This window comes from Mytilus edulis, chromosome 7, assembly GCF_963676685.1.
Source record: "Mytilus edulis chromosome 7, xbMytEdul2.2, whole genome shotgun sequence".
Lineage (NCBI taxonomy): Eukaryota > Metazoa > Mollusca > Bivalvia > Mytilida > Mytilidae > Mytilus > Mytilus edulis.
The window spans coordinates 78,395,143-78,416,511 of record NC_092350.1 but is presented as its reverse complement, the minus strand read 5'-3'; the positions used below and the strand labels follow the sequence as shown (position 1 = coordinate 78,416,511).

The following is a 21,369-nucleotide window of genomic DNA, read 5'->3' as shown; positions in this document are numbered from 1 at the left end:
ATGAAATTTTTCTTGTTTAATAATCGTAATTTTCTTTATCGAATAATAGTTACTGAAAAATAATAAATGTGTTTTTCAGCATTTTAATGGTATTTTGTGTGTTAAAATGCAAATGTCCAGTTAATTGATGACATTAACGGAAAATAAAAATAAATGAAGAAAATTACAGGTAAATATTCAAGACAAATTTACTTATATATCTCGATTTATGGGCGTTTTTCAATAAAACCGTGATTTCTTGTCCCAGCCCCTTAAAAATGTGTTTGATCTTTACAAGTGATTTTTTGTGCAGTCAGTACATGGAATTAGATTTAAAATTTTTAAGCAAAGAAACATACTATTTTTAGAGGGATTAATAAGATATTGAATCCTGAATGATTAAAAAAAAAACCAAAATGGCATGTCCCTAGACGCCCTATTCAACATTCATTCTCAATGTTTGCAAGAGATATAAACATAAGGATCTAACAAAAGTTATGCTTTTATAACGGAAGTTTAATTGTTGGCAAAAGAAGAGCACATCAAAAGGACCAGAATGATATTTTTGTTAATGTCCACTACGAAACGGGTTAAATCTCCTTCAGTATCTGGTTTCAAAATTATGAAAAAAATATCAGTGTACAGCTTAGTATGTGCTTTGAAGAATAGAATAATTCTTGTTACTATTGCAATATAGGGATTGTGGGAAAAAATAAAGCATGTAAATATGTCTACTACAAAACGGTCACCTACGACACAAGTATTGGCGATTTTGTATTTTTTCAATTATATTCGTGCAAAACAAATAACAAGGTTTAGTTTCGTGTAATTTTCAGTATGTTATCAACATAGAATAGGGTTGATGTCAACTACGAAACTTTTTGTCCACTACGATCGAAACGGTTTTGTCCACTACGACACTCATCAAAATGTCCACTACGTAACATGAGTTGTACGTTCATATGTGAAGTACTGTCTAATCTTTATCGATAAAAAATGGTTTTATAATTCAGAAAAAAATGAGATCTTTCTAGTTTATAAAGTAAAACAAACTGGAATGTCTATAGGAGACATTAAAATGCAATAAGATGTGCATTTGAAAATAGTTCATGCATTATGAAAATGATATAATTTTAAAGAGTATTTAAGATTGCACTTTTCATTTACAAACAGGTCTATAAAAGAGGTTTTCAAAATAACTCTAGAAATAAAAATTTCGATAAGTTGATTTTTCATGTTTTTAGGTCTGAAATTCACACTTTTATTGTAAAACGCCCTTATAACTGACAACATTATGCATAACCTTTTAATATATACATGTACCTGTTAAAGCTATTGAAAATGAACCAGCTGTCGAGTCAGGTATTGTGGTAACTATATCTTTTAATTTCTTTCAAAGTTTCAATATTATGTCCGCGTTTAAGGTTTTTTTTGGGGAGAAAATGGAGGGGGATTAGCAATATCCCATATCCCAAAAGTGCAAAACTGTAGTTCCTAATTTCTCGCCCAACTGTCTATGGCGAATACTAAACGTTTTTCCTACTTCATTATGGCATAATAGGGTATGGGCTAGAACCGAATCAGCGGTGGCTTCCCGGGGGCAGAAATAGCACATATAGCCACCTGCAATAAATGATTTAATACAATATTTACTACATTTACAATGTTTTTATTCAGGATAAATCAATGTTTTTAACAGTCTTAATCACAAATCTGATGTAGGGTGACACATGCGTTTCATCCGACCATTATTGCCATATATCATAACTTCCTTTGAAATTGCCTCTTCGCTCATTCCCATATTTTGTGACATTCCTAGTTCTTGGAGTTTTCTGTATTTTAACATAGTTCGTGTTTTTCCCATTTCCAAATTTCTTGAAGCTTGTTCACCCTTCCACTTTTATGATATATTAGTATGTAGCTGTTTTCATTAGAACTATTAATAATATATGCACAAAAAGAAATGTCATAAGATGTTGAAACGTGATTTATTCATCACCATGATTTCATCATGTGCTATCAGATCAACGTTTTTAGTGTCAATATCAATAAAACACTATCCAGTTACGATTATCTTCTCATTTTGTAATACCATAATTACGATTATCTTTTGTCTGAGTTACGAGTATCATCCTGCATTTTTCAACGGCAATTTTCAAAGCACTTAGACAATTCCAGTGCACCGTTACGATTCAAATATGGTATAGAAAAACCTTTCAGCTGAGTAACTATTGACAAAAAACATGCTACATTTGAGAATTGAGATCTCACAAACATGTTTAACCCCGCCGCATTTTTGCGCCTGTCCCAAGTCAGGAGCCTCTGGCCTTTGTTAGTCTTGTATTATTTTAATTTTAATTTCTTGTGTACAATTTGGAAATTAGTATGGCGTTCATTATCACTGAACTAGTATATATTTGTTTAGGGGCCAGTTGAAGGACGCCTCCGGGTGCGGGAAGTTCTCGCTACATTGAAGACCTGTTGGTGACCTTCCGCCTTTTGTTTTTTCTATCGTCGGGTTGTTGTCTCTTTGGCGCATTCCCCATTTCCATTCTCAATTTTATATTTTACATTTGAGAAAAATGACTTTAAAGATTTTACCTATATCTACCGTCGTCATATTGGGATAGTCGTAATCCCAGTTACGGTTATCACTTTGATACCAGTCTTAGTAGACAAACAGCCAAGTACTTCAGTATTGACAGGAATTATCATTTATATGGGCATGATTCATATACTAAGGATTGTATTCCAGGAATGATACCTTACCTTTATTTTTTCAAAACCTTCAATGCTCTTCAACTTTGTACTTTATTTGGCGGTTTTAATTTTATTCTATTTCGAGTTTCACCGATGAGCCTTTTATGGACGGCTTGTGCAACTGGGTTACACAAACTTCAATCATGGTATCTTTATTGAGTTTATTTAAAGATATCAGATTATATTACAACTTTTGTATAGTGATGCATAAGTTTCTCGTTAAATCAGTTAAAGGAACAATGGAACTATTAATATTTAAGAGACCAATACTATCTAGGTGTTACCCCTGACGTAAATCTATTATACATGGTTCATTAGGTGCCTTAAACACATGTAGAGGCGTTCAAAACAAGGTTAGTTTGTGTATACATGGAGGTGCCTAGAAATTCATTTGAATAACTGGAAAAACCTTGAAGTTAAAACGTTATGTTGTGTTCCAAATTTCAAGGTTTTTCCATTTTGTAATATAGCATTTAAAATATTTGTAAGAGGCGCGATTCACTGAACTTATAAATATATATACATTTATAGCACACATAACGCAATTAATGAATATAACTATAAAGTCTTAACTGGAATGGCGTTGTCTTTTAGCCTAACCAAACGACTTACATACTTTTTGTTTTCCAATATGCCATTTTCTCGTTTATTCAAACATTGTAGCTGGACAAGACGACATAGAGGGTATACGAAACACGTAAATTTAGTTTTAGTTAGTTTAATTTGTCATTTGGATGATTCTAGATAATTTGTTAAATGCTAATTCAACTTTTGACTGGTAGAAGTATGACTAGTATAAGAGTGTGTGATGTTGCTTACGTCGCGTATTTCCAAATAGTTCGGTACAAAAGATATGTGCATGTAAACATTGTGTTAATTTTCTATGATTTTCATATAGGTTTAAATATATACCAACCTGGATTACAGTTTAAATCAGATATACAGTCGTCTATAAGTCTTGCCAATTTTCTATATAACGATGCCCTTCCTGCTTTTGCTGAAAGATGTGTATACATACATGGAAATCCCGCACAATCTCGTTTACTAGGTGTTTCTATAGGTTGTTCTATGTTACCCCTAAAACGAAAGAAATAAATCATTTCAAACTCGTCTGGTGATTGTATCATGTTTTTTTTTCAAACATCCAGAATAGATTACTGAGAAGTTATATTATTTTAATAGTTAAACTCCCAACATTATACAGACTTACGCATGACTAGTCTGTCTTATCAACCAATGCCGATACTGAAATACATAAGTAAATCCAGCTGTAACATTATTCAGTATTTTAATCAGTTTAATTGAGCTATATTGAACGTTTGATGCCAGATAAATTAACAACCTCAAAGTAACGTAGAGTCGCTTTAAAAAACTTTCACTGACATCAGTACCAAAGTTCAACACGAGAGAGCTGACCCTTAATGTCTTAATGTATTTCTCGATTTTGTCGCAGGAAATTCTTTTATGATAAATTTGTAGAATCATAACAGCACAAAGGCAATAAATAGTAAGATAACTTATTTCTGACATGAGAAATATTGATTTTGAATTTTTTGAATTTATATGCAAAATCCCTTTTTGATTTTGATTTAAGAATTAAATGCTTCTTTTTGTAAATTTATTGGGGTGTAAAAGCGTTGAACGAAACACATTTTGTATGAAGTGCAGAAGCGCTTCATTCTAAAAATGTGCGCACGGTCAACACTTTGACAACTCTATATACCGAAAGAAGCATTCAATACTTATAAATACTTTTTTTGGCTAGGTCAATAAAATCAAAATGTCTCTAAAAAATTTTTAGTTTTTTTTTAACTGTGCACTTTATTGGGGAAGCTGAAAGATATCACGAAAGATATATTTCATTTTGAAATGAAGGTTGATTTCAGAATGACGCGAGCTTGATATTAGTCAATCACACATTAACCTACTTATTATGAAACATACATGTAATTTAATTATCAATTCATAAATCTAGCAATCGTTCACTATCTATAACGCAGGTTCGATTAATGAATGTAAATAGTTATTACTAATCACGTAGCAGAGCCATTAGTTTCTGTTGATAGACTCCCCTTTTTGAAATTATTCTTGAGATTTGATTGGTTGCTTATTGGTGTAGCTTAGATTCTATTAAGTTATCATATAAAAACAAGGAGATGTGTAATCTTCAATCAACTGCAGGTCCAGATACGGGTTAAAACGGAAATCAATAAAAAAAAAACAATTCCACAAAACAGCAAAAATACATTTTTTTCAAAACGTTTGCCGCTGCCTATCTTAACAAACATATCGACACTGAATTTGAAACAGTGCAATTTACGTGGATAAACGATACCATTTATTTTCGTTACATTTTTCTTAAAATTTACTTAAGAGGGTAATATAGATATACACATTATTGATTAAAAGTCTATTACTTTTTTTTCATTTAATGTTTCTGTCTTGAATAAAATTTCTGTTTTTTATCGGTGCACTCTTCAGTGCAGATAAATTTCAAATGTCCAGTAGTATTCCACAAAACCATGGATTTTCAAAATTACATCTTTAGTCTCTGTAGTGTATATTCTTATGCTGGAAGTCTACAGCCGTACAACTATATCGTTTTTGTGAAAGGAAATCTTATATATCTTTGAACACCAGTATACTACTGTTGCCTTTTCTTACATTTGTATATAAGGGTTCCTTAATATTAATTTATCAACTACCGACATAAGCCCGTTAACCATTGTATTAACAGTGAATACATTTTGAATAATAAAAGTTCTGACTAAATGTGGATATCATTTTGTGCTCAGAAGAATACCAAAATGATTGAAGAAAAGTCTTTAGAAATATAACTTGTGTAAAAATTTCTAGTTAAAATAAAGATTTGATACGTCAAATCTAACTTACAAAGCCGAAAAAGGCTTTGTGAGTTTGCTCTTCTTCTATTTTAAAACTTTGTTCAAAATATGTGCTATTTTCAACAACAGCTTGTCTACATATACTTTTTTTTTATTAGCATAGTATTGTTAATAATCAATCTAATTAAAATTAAATCTCTCACTCGCTCATTTTTTGCTCCCACGCAGCGACCAAGCATTAAAAAAATGAGCGAGTGAGAGATTTAATTTTAATTAGATTGGTTAATAATAATACTGTATCCTACATGTTTTATGTTATACAATGGTACTTGATAATTACTACCTTGTTCTTGCACGTTCTTAATTTTTACAAATACTATATCACAGAATAATTGATCATGTAGCAGGAAAAAATCGTTGGATTCAAATTCTTCTTTTAGGCTTTCATATGTAAACGTGTACTTATAACGATTATAAGGAATATTGTCATTATCTAAAAATATAAAAAGAGCACTATCTCGTCTTCACGCGTCTGTGAAAATGACGTCAGAGTTATGCTTGTCTTTCGTGATTGGAAACATTGAGACTATTAATAATACTCCATTATAAGTTCTTTCCTAGCTGAAGATTAATGCAGCGCCTGTAAGCGTTTCTCCGGAACAATATGATTTTTAATGTTCCTATTGCTAAGACGAGGTGTTTAATCGGGTGCTTTATGTCGTATTCAAATAATTTGAATAGATACCATAATATTTAGTAAAAAGACAATGAAAATAATTGTGTGTAGATGCATCATAGATACTAGGATTGAAATTTTATATTTACGCCAGACGCGCTTATCGTCTACAAAAGACTCATTAGTGACGCTCGTAAAAAAAAATGTTGAAAAGGCTAAATAATTAACATTGAGGACCAAAAATCCCTTCAAGTTTTGCCAAAAAAAAAAGATAGTGAAATTCTACTGCTACATTTTCTTTACATATGTGACATTTTTGGTCCTCCGCTGGAATATTATGCTAACGCCCAGTTTCATTACATATACGTCTTTACTACAGTCGGTACACTTGATGGTTGAATATTTCACTTGAAAGATTATCGTTAATAGCTAAAACCATCTTATAATTATAACAAAACCATTTTTTTTTTATATTCGAGGCAACGAGAAGACTGCCGAGTACAAAATTATAGTGTTTTTATAATAATGATAATAATGATAATTATAATGATCATAACAATAACCTGTTACTGTACTTTTTCTTCATTTGACTTACTCTATAGGTTGGTGTCTCTTTATTTGAATTATTCATCGCAGCTAAGGACAATACTGTCTAGATAAATACTGTATAATTTAACATAGGTTAAAAGATTCTTTGCTCATACAATGGCTTGTTTTCTCTAATATAAATTCGATTCATAATAAATGTTTGAAGGTTTCAATTCAAGTAGCGAACGAAATCATTTACCTAACTGTCTCAATCCACCCTTTCTTATGCGTAGCTATATAATATTATTGTACCTAACAGATTGTAGTTTGATTATAGTATAACATGTCATCAGTTGCAAATTACTCAACAGGAACGCGTTGCATCCTTAGCTGTAAGTGGCATTTTGTGTTTTAGTGATATCTTCTGTCGCTATGAATTATTTATGTTTACAATTCTTACAAATGATATTTTCGTTGAACGTGTTTAATGTTTAACAGCAAGACCAAATTCACATGAATTTATTTCAGACCAGGGCCATTTAAAACAGTGTCTTTCAATCTTTTCTTATATTTAGATAAAAAAAAACATTTGGCACTTAAGATTCTTTAGAGGTTCATTAAAATCCAGTCAAAGGTTACTAAGGAACCTTTTAACGGACAAATGAACACAAAGAACTTCAAATATCCAATTCAATCAGTAATTACTTATCTTCTCTCAAAATTATACCGGTTCATGACGTAGTGGAAAGTTGACTACTCAAGTCTTCATCATGCCATTGTTTTGATTAACCTTAGATATTACTTAAGTAATGACTCTTTTGTTCTTATTTTGAAGTAGTTATTTCTATATTTATGCATCTCTTTTCGTGTTACCGACAACTACTTCAGGAGTTCAGGATATCTGTTTGTAATATAAACTTCATCTCCGCCTAAACAATGTTATACTGTCGCTTGATTGCTTGCTTATATATTATGCATTTAATTCTCCACGGTGAAGGTAGCACTAATTCAACTCTAATGTGGATGTGGCTTTTGCATATACAAAACTAGTTGTTGCAATATATGACTTCACATTTCCCACCATTTCGCTCGTACTAGAGAACTACCTAATACTATTAAAAGAGGGACGAAAGATACCAAAGGGACAGTCAAACTCATAAATCTAAAACAAACTGACAACGCCATGGCTAAAAATGAAAAAGACAAACAGAAAAACAATAGTACACACGACACAACAGAGAAAACTAAAGAATAAACAACACGAACCCCACCAAAAACTAGGGGTGATCTCAGGTGCTCCGGAAGGGAAAGCAGATCCTGCTCCACATGTGGCACCCGTCGTGTTGCTTATGTGATTACAAATCCGGTAAATAGTCTAATTCGGTAGGTCATATTCATGAAAGGGAAGGGGATTGTAGTTACGACGTAAGGAACATATCCGATATCATTTGTGAAACGGTTATTCCATAACGGTCAACCAACTCGTGATGGTGTCCGTAAAATTTACGAAGGGATGATTTCAACTTCACCATTTGGAACTCTTGGTTTAATAGCTTCCTTGTGCGCAGCAAACTTCTATCAAGAAAATCATGATAGGAAATGCAAGCACGGGAATATCGTATATATATCCCGAAAGATTTCCCCCATTATTTTTAATCAACATTCCTAAAAATTTATACTCATTTGTGTCTGATATTGGAATATCTTTGTATGTTGCAACTGAGTTTGCTGTTTTAAAACAGTTTTGCTTTAAAATCATAGTTTTAGTTTTATTTACATTTACACTTAATTGCCAATTATCACAAAAAGCACTTAAATTGTTTAAACTATTTTGTAATCCCTCTTTAGTTTCAGATCATTAAAAGAAGATCATCTGCAAATAGAAGAGAGTTAATATTTGAAGAAACTAATGAAACTGGATCTGAATTTCTTTTATCTAACTCTTTGATTCATCATTAATAAAATGGTTAAATAATGTTGGACTCAATGAATCCCCTTGTTTTACCAAAGATGGATATTATTTTTGAAGTATTTATATACGTGTAGTCAATGAAAGTGTATTACTTCCGAATATTGTCAAATTGGTGACGTATAAGCCCAAAAAGTTTTATATACATGAATGGCTAAGTATTATTATTAAAAAAATGAACATGAACTTTATTGTTAAAGACAATTCTTTATCTATTTTCTTCCCTTCCTCCAATTTTTCGACAGCTTTTCCGTATGTAGTGACCTTAGCCACTTCATGTTGCCATTGGTTATCAATGTAAAAACCGTGCACAAAGGACTAAGTTCAGTGAAATAAATACATGCATTTTTTCAATAATTTCCGTAACATCATAATAACAAAATACTAGTTAAAGAGAACTTTAAGGGATTTATGAGTAGGTAGTAATAGCCTTTTTGGTACAATATCTACAATCACAGACAATAAATCGAGGTATGGATATAAATGTTGTATATATGATAATATATATATGTATGGATTATATCTTATTTTCAACTTTTATTTTCAATTTCTGTTCATGCGAGTTTGATCCGTAGCTACATAACTTAATCTTTAGTGTTATTCAGGATAGGATTGGCAACATACAATGTTTTTCTACCGCATCAGCGAGAATGTTTGTATCATGCCAATAGTATGAAAGGAAGGTTCAATCGGACTGGCCGTCTCGGATGGAGTATTCCGAAGTTCTGCCAATAGTATGAAAGGAAGGTTCAATCGGACTGGCCGTCTCGGATGGAGTATTCCGAAGTTCTGTCATTATAAGTCGACTTATGAGTTACAGTCTGAGACTGGATCAATATTTTCCATACTGGATAAATAGAATATTTTCCATACTGGATAAATAGAATATTTTCCATACTGGATAAATAGCATACTTTCAAAACTTGATAAGTAGAATAGTTTCCAAACTGGATGAAAATATTTTCCATCTTTATGTACATTTTATTTATATTTTTATGTTATTATATTTCGGAGGCAATCCTTTCACAAATTATCAAATGAAGGCTATTGGAATTTATATAAACGTACAAACAGAAATCTCGATGACATAAACATTGATAAATTCATACTTTTGTCATGATTTGACATTTTTCAGTTGTTAGTATTGTTCATGAAATTGATCGGTAATTATTTCCTGGAAATTTATGTTCGTATTGATGAATTACCGTGTTTACTGTTGATAGGGAAATAAAATCATATAACCATCAATTTCACTTGAAAAATGAAATTTGATTCGGAAACAAAAGTATGCATTAACTTACTATAACACATGACTTGTACTGTTTAAAAACCATTTGTAATCAATTTCATGAAGAATGAATTTAGATGCGTTTGAATACCTTTGTATCGTTACAACAATACAATGAATGATTTCAAGTCTAACTTATATATATAGTGTAGGTGATATTTACATAAAAGTAAAAACGTCTGAAAATAAGTTTGCATTGCAAAGTAAGTCTATCGTAAGCATGTAAGATGTAATTTGCATGCAGCAGATATTAATAACGTTAGTTCAATAAGAATCACCAATGCGGAATATACTCATCTTTCATATATCGGACAAAGAAGTCTAGCAAACATTGTCATTAAGCCCGACATATAAAAGACAATCTACAATAAAACATGGTAATTAGAATGGGATTACTCAATTAAAAATAAGATAACTAATTCAAAATCTGTATAAACAGGTTGCAAATTTTCAAACAGACGTGCGCTAAAAAATAAATAAAATATAAGCTATCTTATGAGATGAAAAGCAACATGCATTTCGGGAAAACATTGCACTTCACATAAGCGTTCAAAAAAATATATATCAAATGCAAATGACACAACAATTATAAAACCAAAACAGACATCTAGCTGAAAATGCCGACTGCAATGATTGAAAGTGGTCCTTAAAAATCTGATAAGGATTCATTTAAATATACTTTGTGATACATGATAAGTTGCGGATACAAATTGTGTTTAATTGTTTGAAGATAAGCCGATGTAAGTTTGCTATGGAAAAAGTAAACATCATCAGAAGATAAATAATTTTAAATAATACCAGTTAATCGCTTATTGATATTTAAATTTAAAAAAAAAGATATTTAAAGCTAGACTATATTAACATGACTAAGGCAACAGTAGTTTACCGATGTTAACAAAATCGTTTAGAAGACAAATCAAGGAAGCAAACAAAAAAACTGAGGGAATCGAATGAACTTCAAAGGGTGTGAGAACGGCTGCACAATAGATTTAAATCTACCATTAGCATTGTACAATATTGTGTCTTCCTGTATTATATAGAATTGTTACACAGTGTCATTTTACATAAGTAGTTCAGAAACGTTTGGCATCTTAAGTGACTACACACGCTATTTATACAGTATTAATTGTGACTTTGCTAACACTTGTGTTAAGTCATCTATGATACCATTTTGATAGAACAAAGTGCTTTCCTGTACGGATTCTAGTTGTAGTTTTTTTTTTATTGTAACTTGATAGAGTTCAAAGGAAAATTAGTTTAGATAAAGATATGATACATAACTGCCATTGGTATTTTTTTTGTATTTCAATCTATAAATAAACATTGCAAAATATTTAGATGACTTTGTCAAGATAAATATATATTACGTTTATTAAAAAGACGAATTTCATTGGATAAGTCAAATTGAAATTTGTAAATTACAAAAATAAGGTAAAAGAAAAATTCGAAATATTATACGTAACATAGAGGGTGAAAATAAATATTTTTCTTGATATTCATCGTCCATATTAATCATCCATATTTCACTCGGATTTTGAAAGGTGACTATGGCAAACTGTCTCTTAAAATCAACACAGTGTTTACATTTACTGTAATGAAGACCGCTTAGGACAACTCAATATATTTACTTTAAAGGAAAATCTAACTTACGCATCAGTTTACAATGTAAGGTCTGCTTAAAAGTACCTATTTGTTTACGTTACCTAATCAGTACTTTCCCAAAGAGCTTGCATGGAAGCGTATTTAATTTCTACTTAATACAACAAAAGTGACGTTTAAAAAGGAGTAATTATTGATACTATTTATCAATTGTTACAGCTTGTATCATTTGATATATTTGCATGTAGTGCAGAACAATAGTGCACATAAATGTTGTGTCAAATGATGTCATAACTTTTTTTATGGAACTAATGTCAACGAAATAAACGTGTGGTGAACTTATTTTGCTTCATTAAGAAATCCCAGTAGAAAAGTACTTGAGAGGTTTGAAACTGGTCAAATGTTTTAAATAATCAAATGATGAATGTCAACATAGGAGAGGCTAAAATAAAGTTATGCTTATCCGAAAGGGTGTGGATACTACAATAACGTTGATTGATATCAGAATAAAGAATATAGAAACCACATATCTGTCTCATACAAGCTGCAGTTTCCCTAGGTAGAAAACAGTTATGAAATAATACATAGATAAGTAGTTGTCAAATAATACTTGTTATCAAATCCGTACAAGTTGAATTAAACTTCCGCAATGATTCGACATGGCTACTGAAAAGCTACAAGAGCCATTTGTCCAAAACATTTGAATGATGTCTTTTGAAAATATATTTGGACATCAAAACATGATATATTGACAATGTAGCTAAACATTGCCTTTTCCATATATTTTTGAATAATAAAAAAATAGCATTAGTACATCAATGCTCTCCCCTCCCCCCAAAATATGTTTTACTCATCTGAATATCAATATACTTGTATATAACATTTTTTTTGTAAATACCTTTATGGGTAAATCTTAATATTAAACGAAACTTTCAAAACGTGACAGCTTTTACAGTTTATCTAAAATAATACGTTCCACTAATATATAGAACTAATTTGTGCTGTGAACGCCCAAAATATGTAATCTTATAGAATTAGAACACTTTTGAAGGAAAGAGAAATAGACCATTAATCCATCAGGTGAGCAGCTATGGTGAGATTTGACACTTGACCCTGACTTTATACTTTTAGTTTTGGTTATGTTTACGTCTTCTACTGTACATGTAAAATGAAAGAGGATAATGTATTGGTATCTCAAAACATTGAAAGGTTATGGGTTTCCATAACACTGTAGAGTTATGGCTTGCCATGAATTCTCACTGCTGTATAAGCAGGTTTGATCTCTTCTTAACATACACATTCACTCCCGGAACATAATATGAAGACGACTCCAGATATGTTTATTCATGCATGATTTTCAAATTCATTGCAATGTATCAATATGACAGTATTTAATTTCCTTTTCTCTGCCCTCCAATTAACTCGCTTTATTCTAAAGGTGTCTGATAATGCTGTCAGTGAAAATTGCATTCTTGTCCGAGGTTAGGGGCAGACGAAGCGATTGCAATGCATGTTTCAATATTCTACATTTATTGTTTGATTCATTGTCCTGCTATCTTTACTTCATAATTTTACATAAAAAGGGAATTTTATCAAGTATTTATTTAATCAAATAGGCTGGGTCAATAAATTCGGTGATGTTGGTCGTGGTCTGAATTTTTCAGATAAGCCGTATTGAAAAAATGTTACTTCTAAAACGGATTAAAGTATTCTGTCTTTAATAAATGGCGTCATATCAATCTACAATTAAAGGAAGTCATTTACTGTCGTGAGAATGACATGAAAACATCAAAGGCTGTGAAGATTCCTTTTTATTGATAATCTATGGATATCAATTTAAATTATTAACTATGGATAACGAGTAAAGATATAAAGTGCATTTGGTATTTATGTTGTGGTTCGTCAATCGATTTATGTTGGTCTTTGAAAACTATAAGCCACTGACTTGAAGTTAAATCATATTTTAAACTTAACAATACATTTGACATAAATCTGGGTACATGCAAAACAAAGACAGAAATAACATCGATAAACGTATCAAGTATAAAAGGAACCAGATTACCAATAGTAATCCAGCTCTTTCTTAGTTTTGGTAGCAGTGCATAGAAAATATTCGTTATAAAGCTCAAATAAACTTCACCAAATCAAACAAGTTCTTATTTAATTTATCTAGTTCAAATGTATATACTTACCAAAGAGAGACGAAAGAATCTTATAAACAGGTATTCAAACTCATTAACAGAAACCAAACTGACAATACCAAGGCGAAAAAACCCGACGAAAACGACGAAAAAGACAAAGAACAGTACACCAAAGACTACCTAGAAAACTGTGGACTGAGTAGCACGACTCCTATCAAACACCCGGGGGGTAAATCCAGGTGCTTCAAAAGATAAAATAAGATTAGAGACTGAAAAAGTATACCCGAAGAAAAAGATAAGGTAAAATCAAAGACTTACAGTCACTCTTAGGATCGAGGAAAAACAAAAAACTCAGAATGCTAGGTAAATGAATATTTATATTATTACATTGGTCATTTAATTTACGAAAAACAGTCTCATTTGATCCCCAAAACGGACCAAGGTGTACTGATAGAATTAATTAACATTTGTTGACACACATATAAGAGCACATACATATTCACACAGCACTAGATTCACACAATTATCAACACACGCACACACACACACACACACATATATTCATATTTATTTGTATATATATATATATATATTATATACAACTCGTCTAAACATCAACCCAACAATGTTAGATATGTAAATTTGCTTTCGTAAATTTTTGGTTCTTCCCTCGCCGGGATTCGAACCCATGCTACTGTGATATCGTGACACCAAATCGCCTGCACTGCAGCCGTCCCGCTAGACCACACGACCACCTGGGCTCTCAAAAAAAGAACTTTTGCTGGCCGTGTGTTACCTTTTCTCGTCAGTTTTAATCTAGCGGCGTACTACAGTACATGATATATAAGGCATGCAGATGTTATTGTTACAGATCAGCTAAATTATCTATATATATTATATACGATAAAAAGCGCAACATTTTTATTTCTAATCAAATTGTTCAATAATTTTGTAAAATGCCGATTGCACTTTTGTTGTTTGTATTAATGTAATGATAATATGAACTATTATCAAGGAAGCTACGATATTTATTACCACATATTCTAATGAAAATTTTAAAAACACCAAATAAGTCTTCAACACGGAGCCTTGGCTCACACCGAACAGCAAGCTATAAATGACTCCAAAAATACTCGTGTAAAACCATTCGAACGAGAAATCCAACGGGTTTATCTATATCAACATCAACATCAACACACGACAACTACCGAACATAAGATCCCTAACTTAGGACATGTGCAAACACATGCATTGGGGGTTTAAACGTTTGTATAGGTACCAACCTTCACCCTTACCTGAAACATTAGTGTAACATCACAACTTAGAAAAGCACACTATAAAATATCAATTGAAATGGCTTAACCAAATGAAAAGATATATATAACTCAAGTGAAAGTATACTGACGGAATACATTTGTTCTGTGACCCCTTGTTAATACAAAATCAATAAAATATAGGGTGAACAAATAAAGGCAACAACAGTAAACTGCTGTGAGATGTTAAATATTATCAGAAAGTCAACCATAACCTGTATATTTAATCAATATTCGCGTTTATATATACAAAAAAGTGAATAAATTTGTAGTTCCTTAGGATGTCCTTTGATGCGCATTTAAACAGTGGTTTTTTTTTAAACAAACAACTATTATCCTTTATATTCATATAATCAAACATTCATTTAAGAATTGAATGCTTCTTTTAAAATTAATTAAGGTGTTAAATCGTTGACCGAAATCCATTTTTTTTAGGAATAGCTTCATTCTAAAAATGTGCGGTAAAACCTTTCAAAACCCTATAAAATTACTGAAAGAAGCATTCAATACTTATAATTTCATTTAATTTTTATTTCGGATCATGAAAGCACTAATTCGATCAAGTTTTTCTTTTATTCACTTGTGCACTTTATTGTGTAACCTCGTGTCATCATGATTGTCACAATTCATTTTGATATGAATGTTTATATCAGAATGACATATCATTCTGTAATTTCAATTAATAGACCATATTTATTGTTATGTACATGACATTTTATTGTATAAACATGAAAGGCTGTGAAGATTCATATCTGCTGATTAAATATTGATATTTATTCTTATTTCAACTATTGGTAACAAATGATGAGTGTATTTGATACTTGTATTCCGACTTGCGTATTGAATTCTGTTACTCTGTGGTGTTTTAGTAAATGGTATTTTAATGGATTAACGTAAAACCATGTTTCATTTTTAACTACCAGTAAACTACCGAATTCAAAATATTATATAAGATATGTAAAATTTTCGGAAATATATATTTTTTAACATTGTATCATTTTGTAAGAAGTATGTAAGTGGTTACTTAGGATAAAGGTACGGCAGTTCCATTTTAAAATTTTTTGTTTTAGAGAAGATCAAATAGCAATTTTGCGGCTACTTTAACCTTGTTTCAGCTCCCTTCTCTATTTGTAGTATAACAACGCGAATGATATTACATAAAAAAACAAATGTTAAAGTGCTAAAACAAAAAGCACAAAAAGATAAAAAATGAATGTTATACAAATTATTTATACATATATAACGCCAGACGCGCGTTTCGCCGACAAAAGACTCATCAGTGACGCTCGAATAAAAAAAGTTATGAAGGACATAAAAGTCCAAAGTGGAAGAGCATTGAGGACCAGAAATTCCCAAACGTTTTGCCAACAGCTAAGATAATCTATTCCTGAGGTAAAAAAGCCTTAGTATTTCAAAAATTCAAAGTTTTGTTAACAGTTGATTTATAATTAAATTCATAACAATGATAATTCATGTCAACACAGAAGTGCAGACTGCTGTACTTGAGGTTTTGATCTTTTGATTTCGCCATTTTATTACGGACTTTTCGTTTTGAAATTTGTGCGGAGTTCGGTATGTTTGTTATTTTACGTTTGACGTATTTGTCTCTCCATACAGACACATCAATTACATATCAATAAATATATGTCAATATGCCTATTTTTGAAAATATATAAGAATCTTTATAAGATGTCAGATATGACAAAATGCTGCTGTTTCCGGGATTTTATAGGATTGATGATATTCATTTACTCTTTCCCGAACCTTCCTATTTATCTGTACCTATGTGCCTATTAATTTAAATGAAAATTTCATATTTAAAAATGAAACAAGAAAATTACAAAAATTGTGCTACAGCGTTAATATGAGAAAGCTTGGTTTATTGACACCAATGAATGATTTAATTTTCATAATACCGCTAGATAAAAAAAAGCTTTACAGATTACATATAAAGTTTTGACAGGATACCTATTATAACGGATGCCAAAATAAGCATATCAAAATAAAAAAAAGTATAGTTTCTATTATCGTGTGACATGAATGTCACATGTCATGGAACCTGTTGTAAAGTGGTTGTCTTATGTTTATGTGTTTCTCGTTTCTCGTTTTATTATATGTAAATTTAATCATTGGTTCACCTGTTCAATTTAGGGTCCTTAGTAGCTTACTGTTCGGTAGGACCGAAAGTGCCATGAATGGAGGCCTGACTTTGACCTATAATTGTTCGCTTTTTACACATTGTGACTTGGAAATCAAACCACATCTTGTTTCTTTGTTTAAGACTAACTTTTAAGGAACGCAAAGAAACTAAGTCACTGCAGCCCAATGGTAATACATACACGAAGATATGAAACACATATAAAACATTACAATATGTCAGTTTCCGATATGTTATCGGATATGTTCCTTATGTAGGATATGTTCCCTATGATATCGGATATGTTCATTAAGTCGTAACTACAATCCGCTTCCATTTTCACGAATATGACCTACCGAATTAGAATATTTACCGGGTTTGTAATAACATGAGCAATGTAACGGGTGTCACATGTTGAGCAGGATCTGCCTACCCTTCTGGAGCACATTAGATTATCCCGAATTTTTGGTGGGGTTCGTGTTGCTTGGTCTTTAGTTTTCTATATTGTGTCTTGTGTACTATTATTTGTCTGTTTGTCTTTTTCTTTTATAGCCATGGCGTTGTCAGTTTATTTTCGATATATGAGTTTGACTGTTATGTTATGTCCCTCTGGTATCTTTCGCCCCTCTTTCCGAAACAGAATTTCATATACATATTTTCTATATCAATCGCACAGCCATAAATTATACCTTTTATTGAGATGAAATAACATAAACTGTACCATATATTTGCATTTCGAAAATCAATGTCTCTTAAGTGGTGCTTCAATCCGAAATTTTTGAAAACCCCAAATCTTATACAAACACTCAAATAATTAGTATAGCTAAACCGGACAAGAGATCAGAGCCGAAAGTAGAGAAAAATCAGGACAATGGGGGGTTCAGAGCTTAAAGTATAGTAAAATCAGGACAAAGGATCAGAGTCTAAAGTAAAATTAAATCCGGACAAAGGATCAGGGCCTTAAGTATAGCAACATCAGGACAAGGGATCAGAACCTAAAGTAAAGCCAAATCTGGACATGAAATTAGAGCCTGAAGTAAAACCAAATTCTGACAAGGGATCAGAACCTTTAGTATAGCTAAATCTGGATAAGGGATCAGAGCCTTTAGTATATCCGAATACGAACATGGAATCACAGCCTGAAGTATAACCAAATCTAAACATGGAATCAGAGCCTTAAGTATAACCAAATCTGGATATGGAATCAGAATCTAAGGTAAAATCAAAGTCGGACAAGGGATCAGAACCTTAAGTATTGCCAAATCTGGATATGGAATCAGAATCTAAAGTAAAATCAAAGTCGGACAAGGGATCAGAACCTTAAGTATTGCCAAATCTGGATAAGGGAGAAAGCCTATAGTATAGCCAAATCTGGATAAGGGAGAAAGCCTATAGTATAGCCAAATCTGGATAAGGGAGAAAGCCTATAGTAGAGTCAAATCTGGATAAGGAAGAAAGCCTATAGTATAGCTAAATCTAGTTAAAGGAGAAAGCTAATAGTATACTGTAAACCAACTTATTTTCGCGGATACTTTATTTCGCGTTTTACCCTTTCTAGATCACTTCGCGGGTATTTAATTTCGCGATTTTCTGATTAACTTGATGAAGTTTAATAAGGAATAATTGAAGTTTTACATATTCGCGACGATTTAAATTCGCTTTTTTTTTCTACTCGCGAAAGTCGCGAAAATAAATCGCTCGCGAAAATAAGTTGGTTTACAGTAGCCAAATCTGGACATGGAACCAGAGCCTAAATTGGGAGATATATTCCTTGATTTAAATGTTTTCTTTATTGTTATGAAAGCAAATTTCAATAAATAAAATATCCGTAAGTAAATTATTTGATTCGTCGCAGGTCTGTAGACAATGCTATTAAAGGAATGTTTTGAAAAAAATCTCTTTGTCAATTTATTTTGTTTTTATCACACGAGTAATATCACAACCGGCAAAGTACTTCACACAGTCTTTACATGTATATAATGCACAGTCATTTTCTTATCTTTTAAGCTATATGGAATTATTGTCCAAAGAGTAACAGGCACCGACGACGCTTCAACAACTTTGTTTTGTCAACAGTTTAACCTAACAGGACTATTTAGGACTTTTTAACATTTGTTTGATTCTTTAACCTATTTTCTATATATTATAAAATTAAAACATTTAGAGGAAGATATCCTAGCTGTATACAGTTAATTGTGACTGAATTTTCTATTTATTTCCAAAAGATATATTTTGTATCCTTGTCTAAATACGAACAAGGAAACGTAATAAAAACAAATAATCATCACGAATTGCCATTGCCATAAGCAGGAGTTTCTTAAAAAAAAACATGAACCCGATTATCAAAATATTCCTTGTTTATATGATCAATTCTGACGTATGTGGATTATAAATCGTGTTCAGTATAGTATTCAAACATGTAGAAGAGTTGTCTACATACATCATGCGAACAAGAAACATTCATCATATGTCATAAAAATCTCATTTTGCCTATAGTTGCATGTATAACAATAGAAAGGAATAAATTTGCAGATTATCATCACAATTAAGCCATCTTCGTCAATGGAAAGACAGTCATTTCAATATTTAATGTGTTATTGATGGACTATGTAATCTGGCTCATAACACTTTTTTACAGTGGCATATTAATCAGACATTTCGTAAGTTGGGATACAATCCTGCATAAAAATAATTTAATTGTAAATCAAAATGCTAAAATTTCTGTGTAAATAGTAAAGTAGTAATTAAATTGTTTTTGATAGGAGAAATAAGGAGGATAGATGAATTAACGTCAATAAAGCTTTAAAAGTTTCTTGAAGGAGATAGAAAGACGAAGTCAAAACAATTTGGAGAAAGTGCTTCAAATGCCAAAGTTAACAGACAATTTTGAATTATTCGAAACACAAATGTGTATATATCCCCAGAAAATGATGACCTTATCTGTATTTGACAAAACCTTTTTTTTGGAATTTGCGTCCTCAATGCATTTCAACTTCGCACTTATAATCCTGGTACCTTTGATAACTATTTATTTGGACTTTTAACCTTTTTGATTAGAGTATTACTTATGTCCTTTGTACACTCAACGCTCCGATTGGTTACAAAATTGTAAGCCGGTTTTTATTGAGGAGTTTCTGATATATATGTATACTTAATGAGTTAAGCGGATTGTTTTCATAACTGGTCTAAATGTTGTAAATGCACTGTTAAAATTATTGATAAAAAAACGCATCTCCCAAAGTTTTGTCTTAAATGGTCACAACAAGGGAATATTTTTTTCTACATTAGATTTGTGAAATAAACACGATCAGTAAATGATTTTTCAGTATTTACACCGTTTACGTGCTTATTATATTTTCATTGATAGATGGTTGCTGCTTACAAGAAAGATATTGAACCAGAAGTTCCAAATCATAAAATTGTAATAACCCGTCGATATGTTACGAACGTCATAATGAGTTGAGCTGCGTCAGATAGAAATCAACCTTACGCAAGTGCACGTATACATGAACATGTATCATACTTTGATTGGTATAACATTCAAATATGAAATAAAATATGAATGTTGGTCTATTTTTAGGGTTCTTCAGGTTACCAATTTTGCACAGATTATATTAAACAAGAATATAACTAGTCACCGTCGTATTACATGAACAGACAGACGTCTAGACGTCTATCACTACTGGTTCAGGAACTGCATCCCCTTATTTGTTCATTTGAGTTCACGTTTGGTTTTTAGTGGGGATACATAATAATTCCTCAATCTTCAGTTTAATGTGATTTGGGGACTTGTTTGTTTTTGTCTCTTTATTTTGGTCATTACAATATCTATTTTTATTATGGGTAATGATAGCCCCTTCGGTCACTCCCCATTTTCGTAATGGTTGACTAAAAAAAAAATCAAATGTTTAATGAATATAATTTGCTTGAAAGCAATTAATCAAATATGCTACCTCGAAACTTTAAACAATAATAATTAATGTATTACAAAATGAAAGTCAAACTCTAATCCATGTCTATTTAAGCTGATAGAAACGACTTACTAATATTGAGATGTGCTACAACATGGATCATGTTAAATTTGCTAATTATACCATTATCCGCATTTTCCTATTAAGCTGTGTACTTTTATAAAA

General features: G+C 31.5%; 1 protein-coding gene across 1 annotated transcript in view; it reads right to left on the bottom strand.

Moving 5' to 3' along the window:
- The window catches only part of LOC139482327 (uncharacterized), a 40,722-nt gene that overhangs the window by 2,174 nt on the left and 17,179 nt on the right, over positions 1-21,369 (bottom strand). The window contains exon 2 of the mRNA XM_071266153.1: positions 3,656-3,816. Coding sequence (XP_071122254.1) covers positions 3,656-3,816 — 161 coding nt within the window. The remainder of the gene's footprint in view (positions 1-3,655; positions 3,817-21,369) is intronic.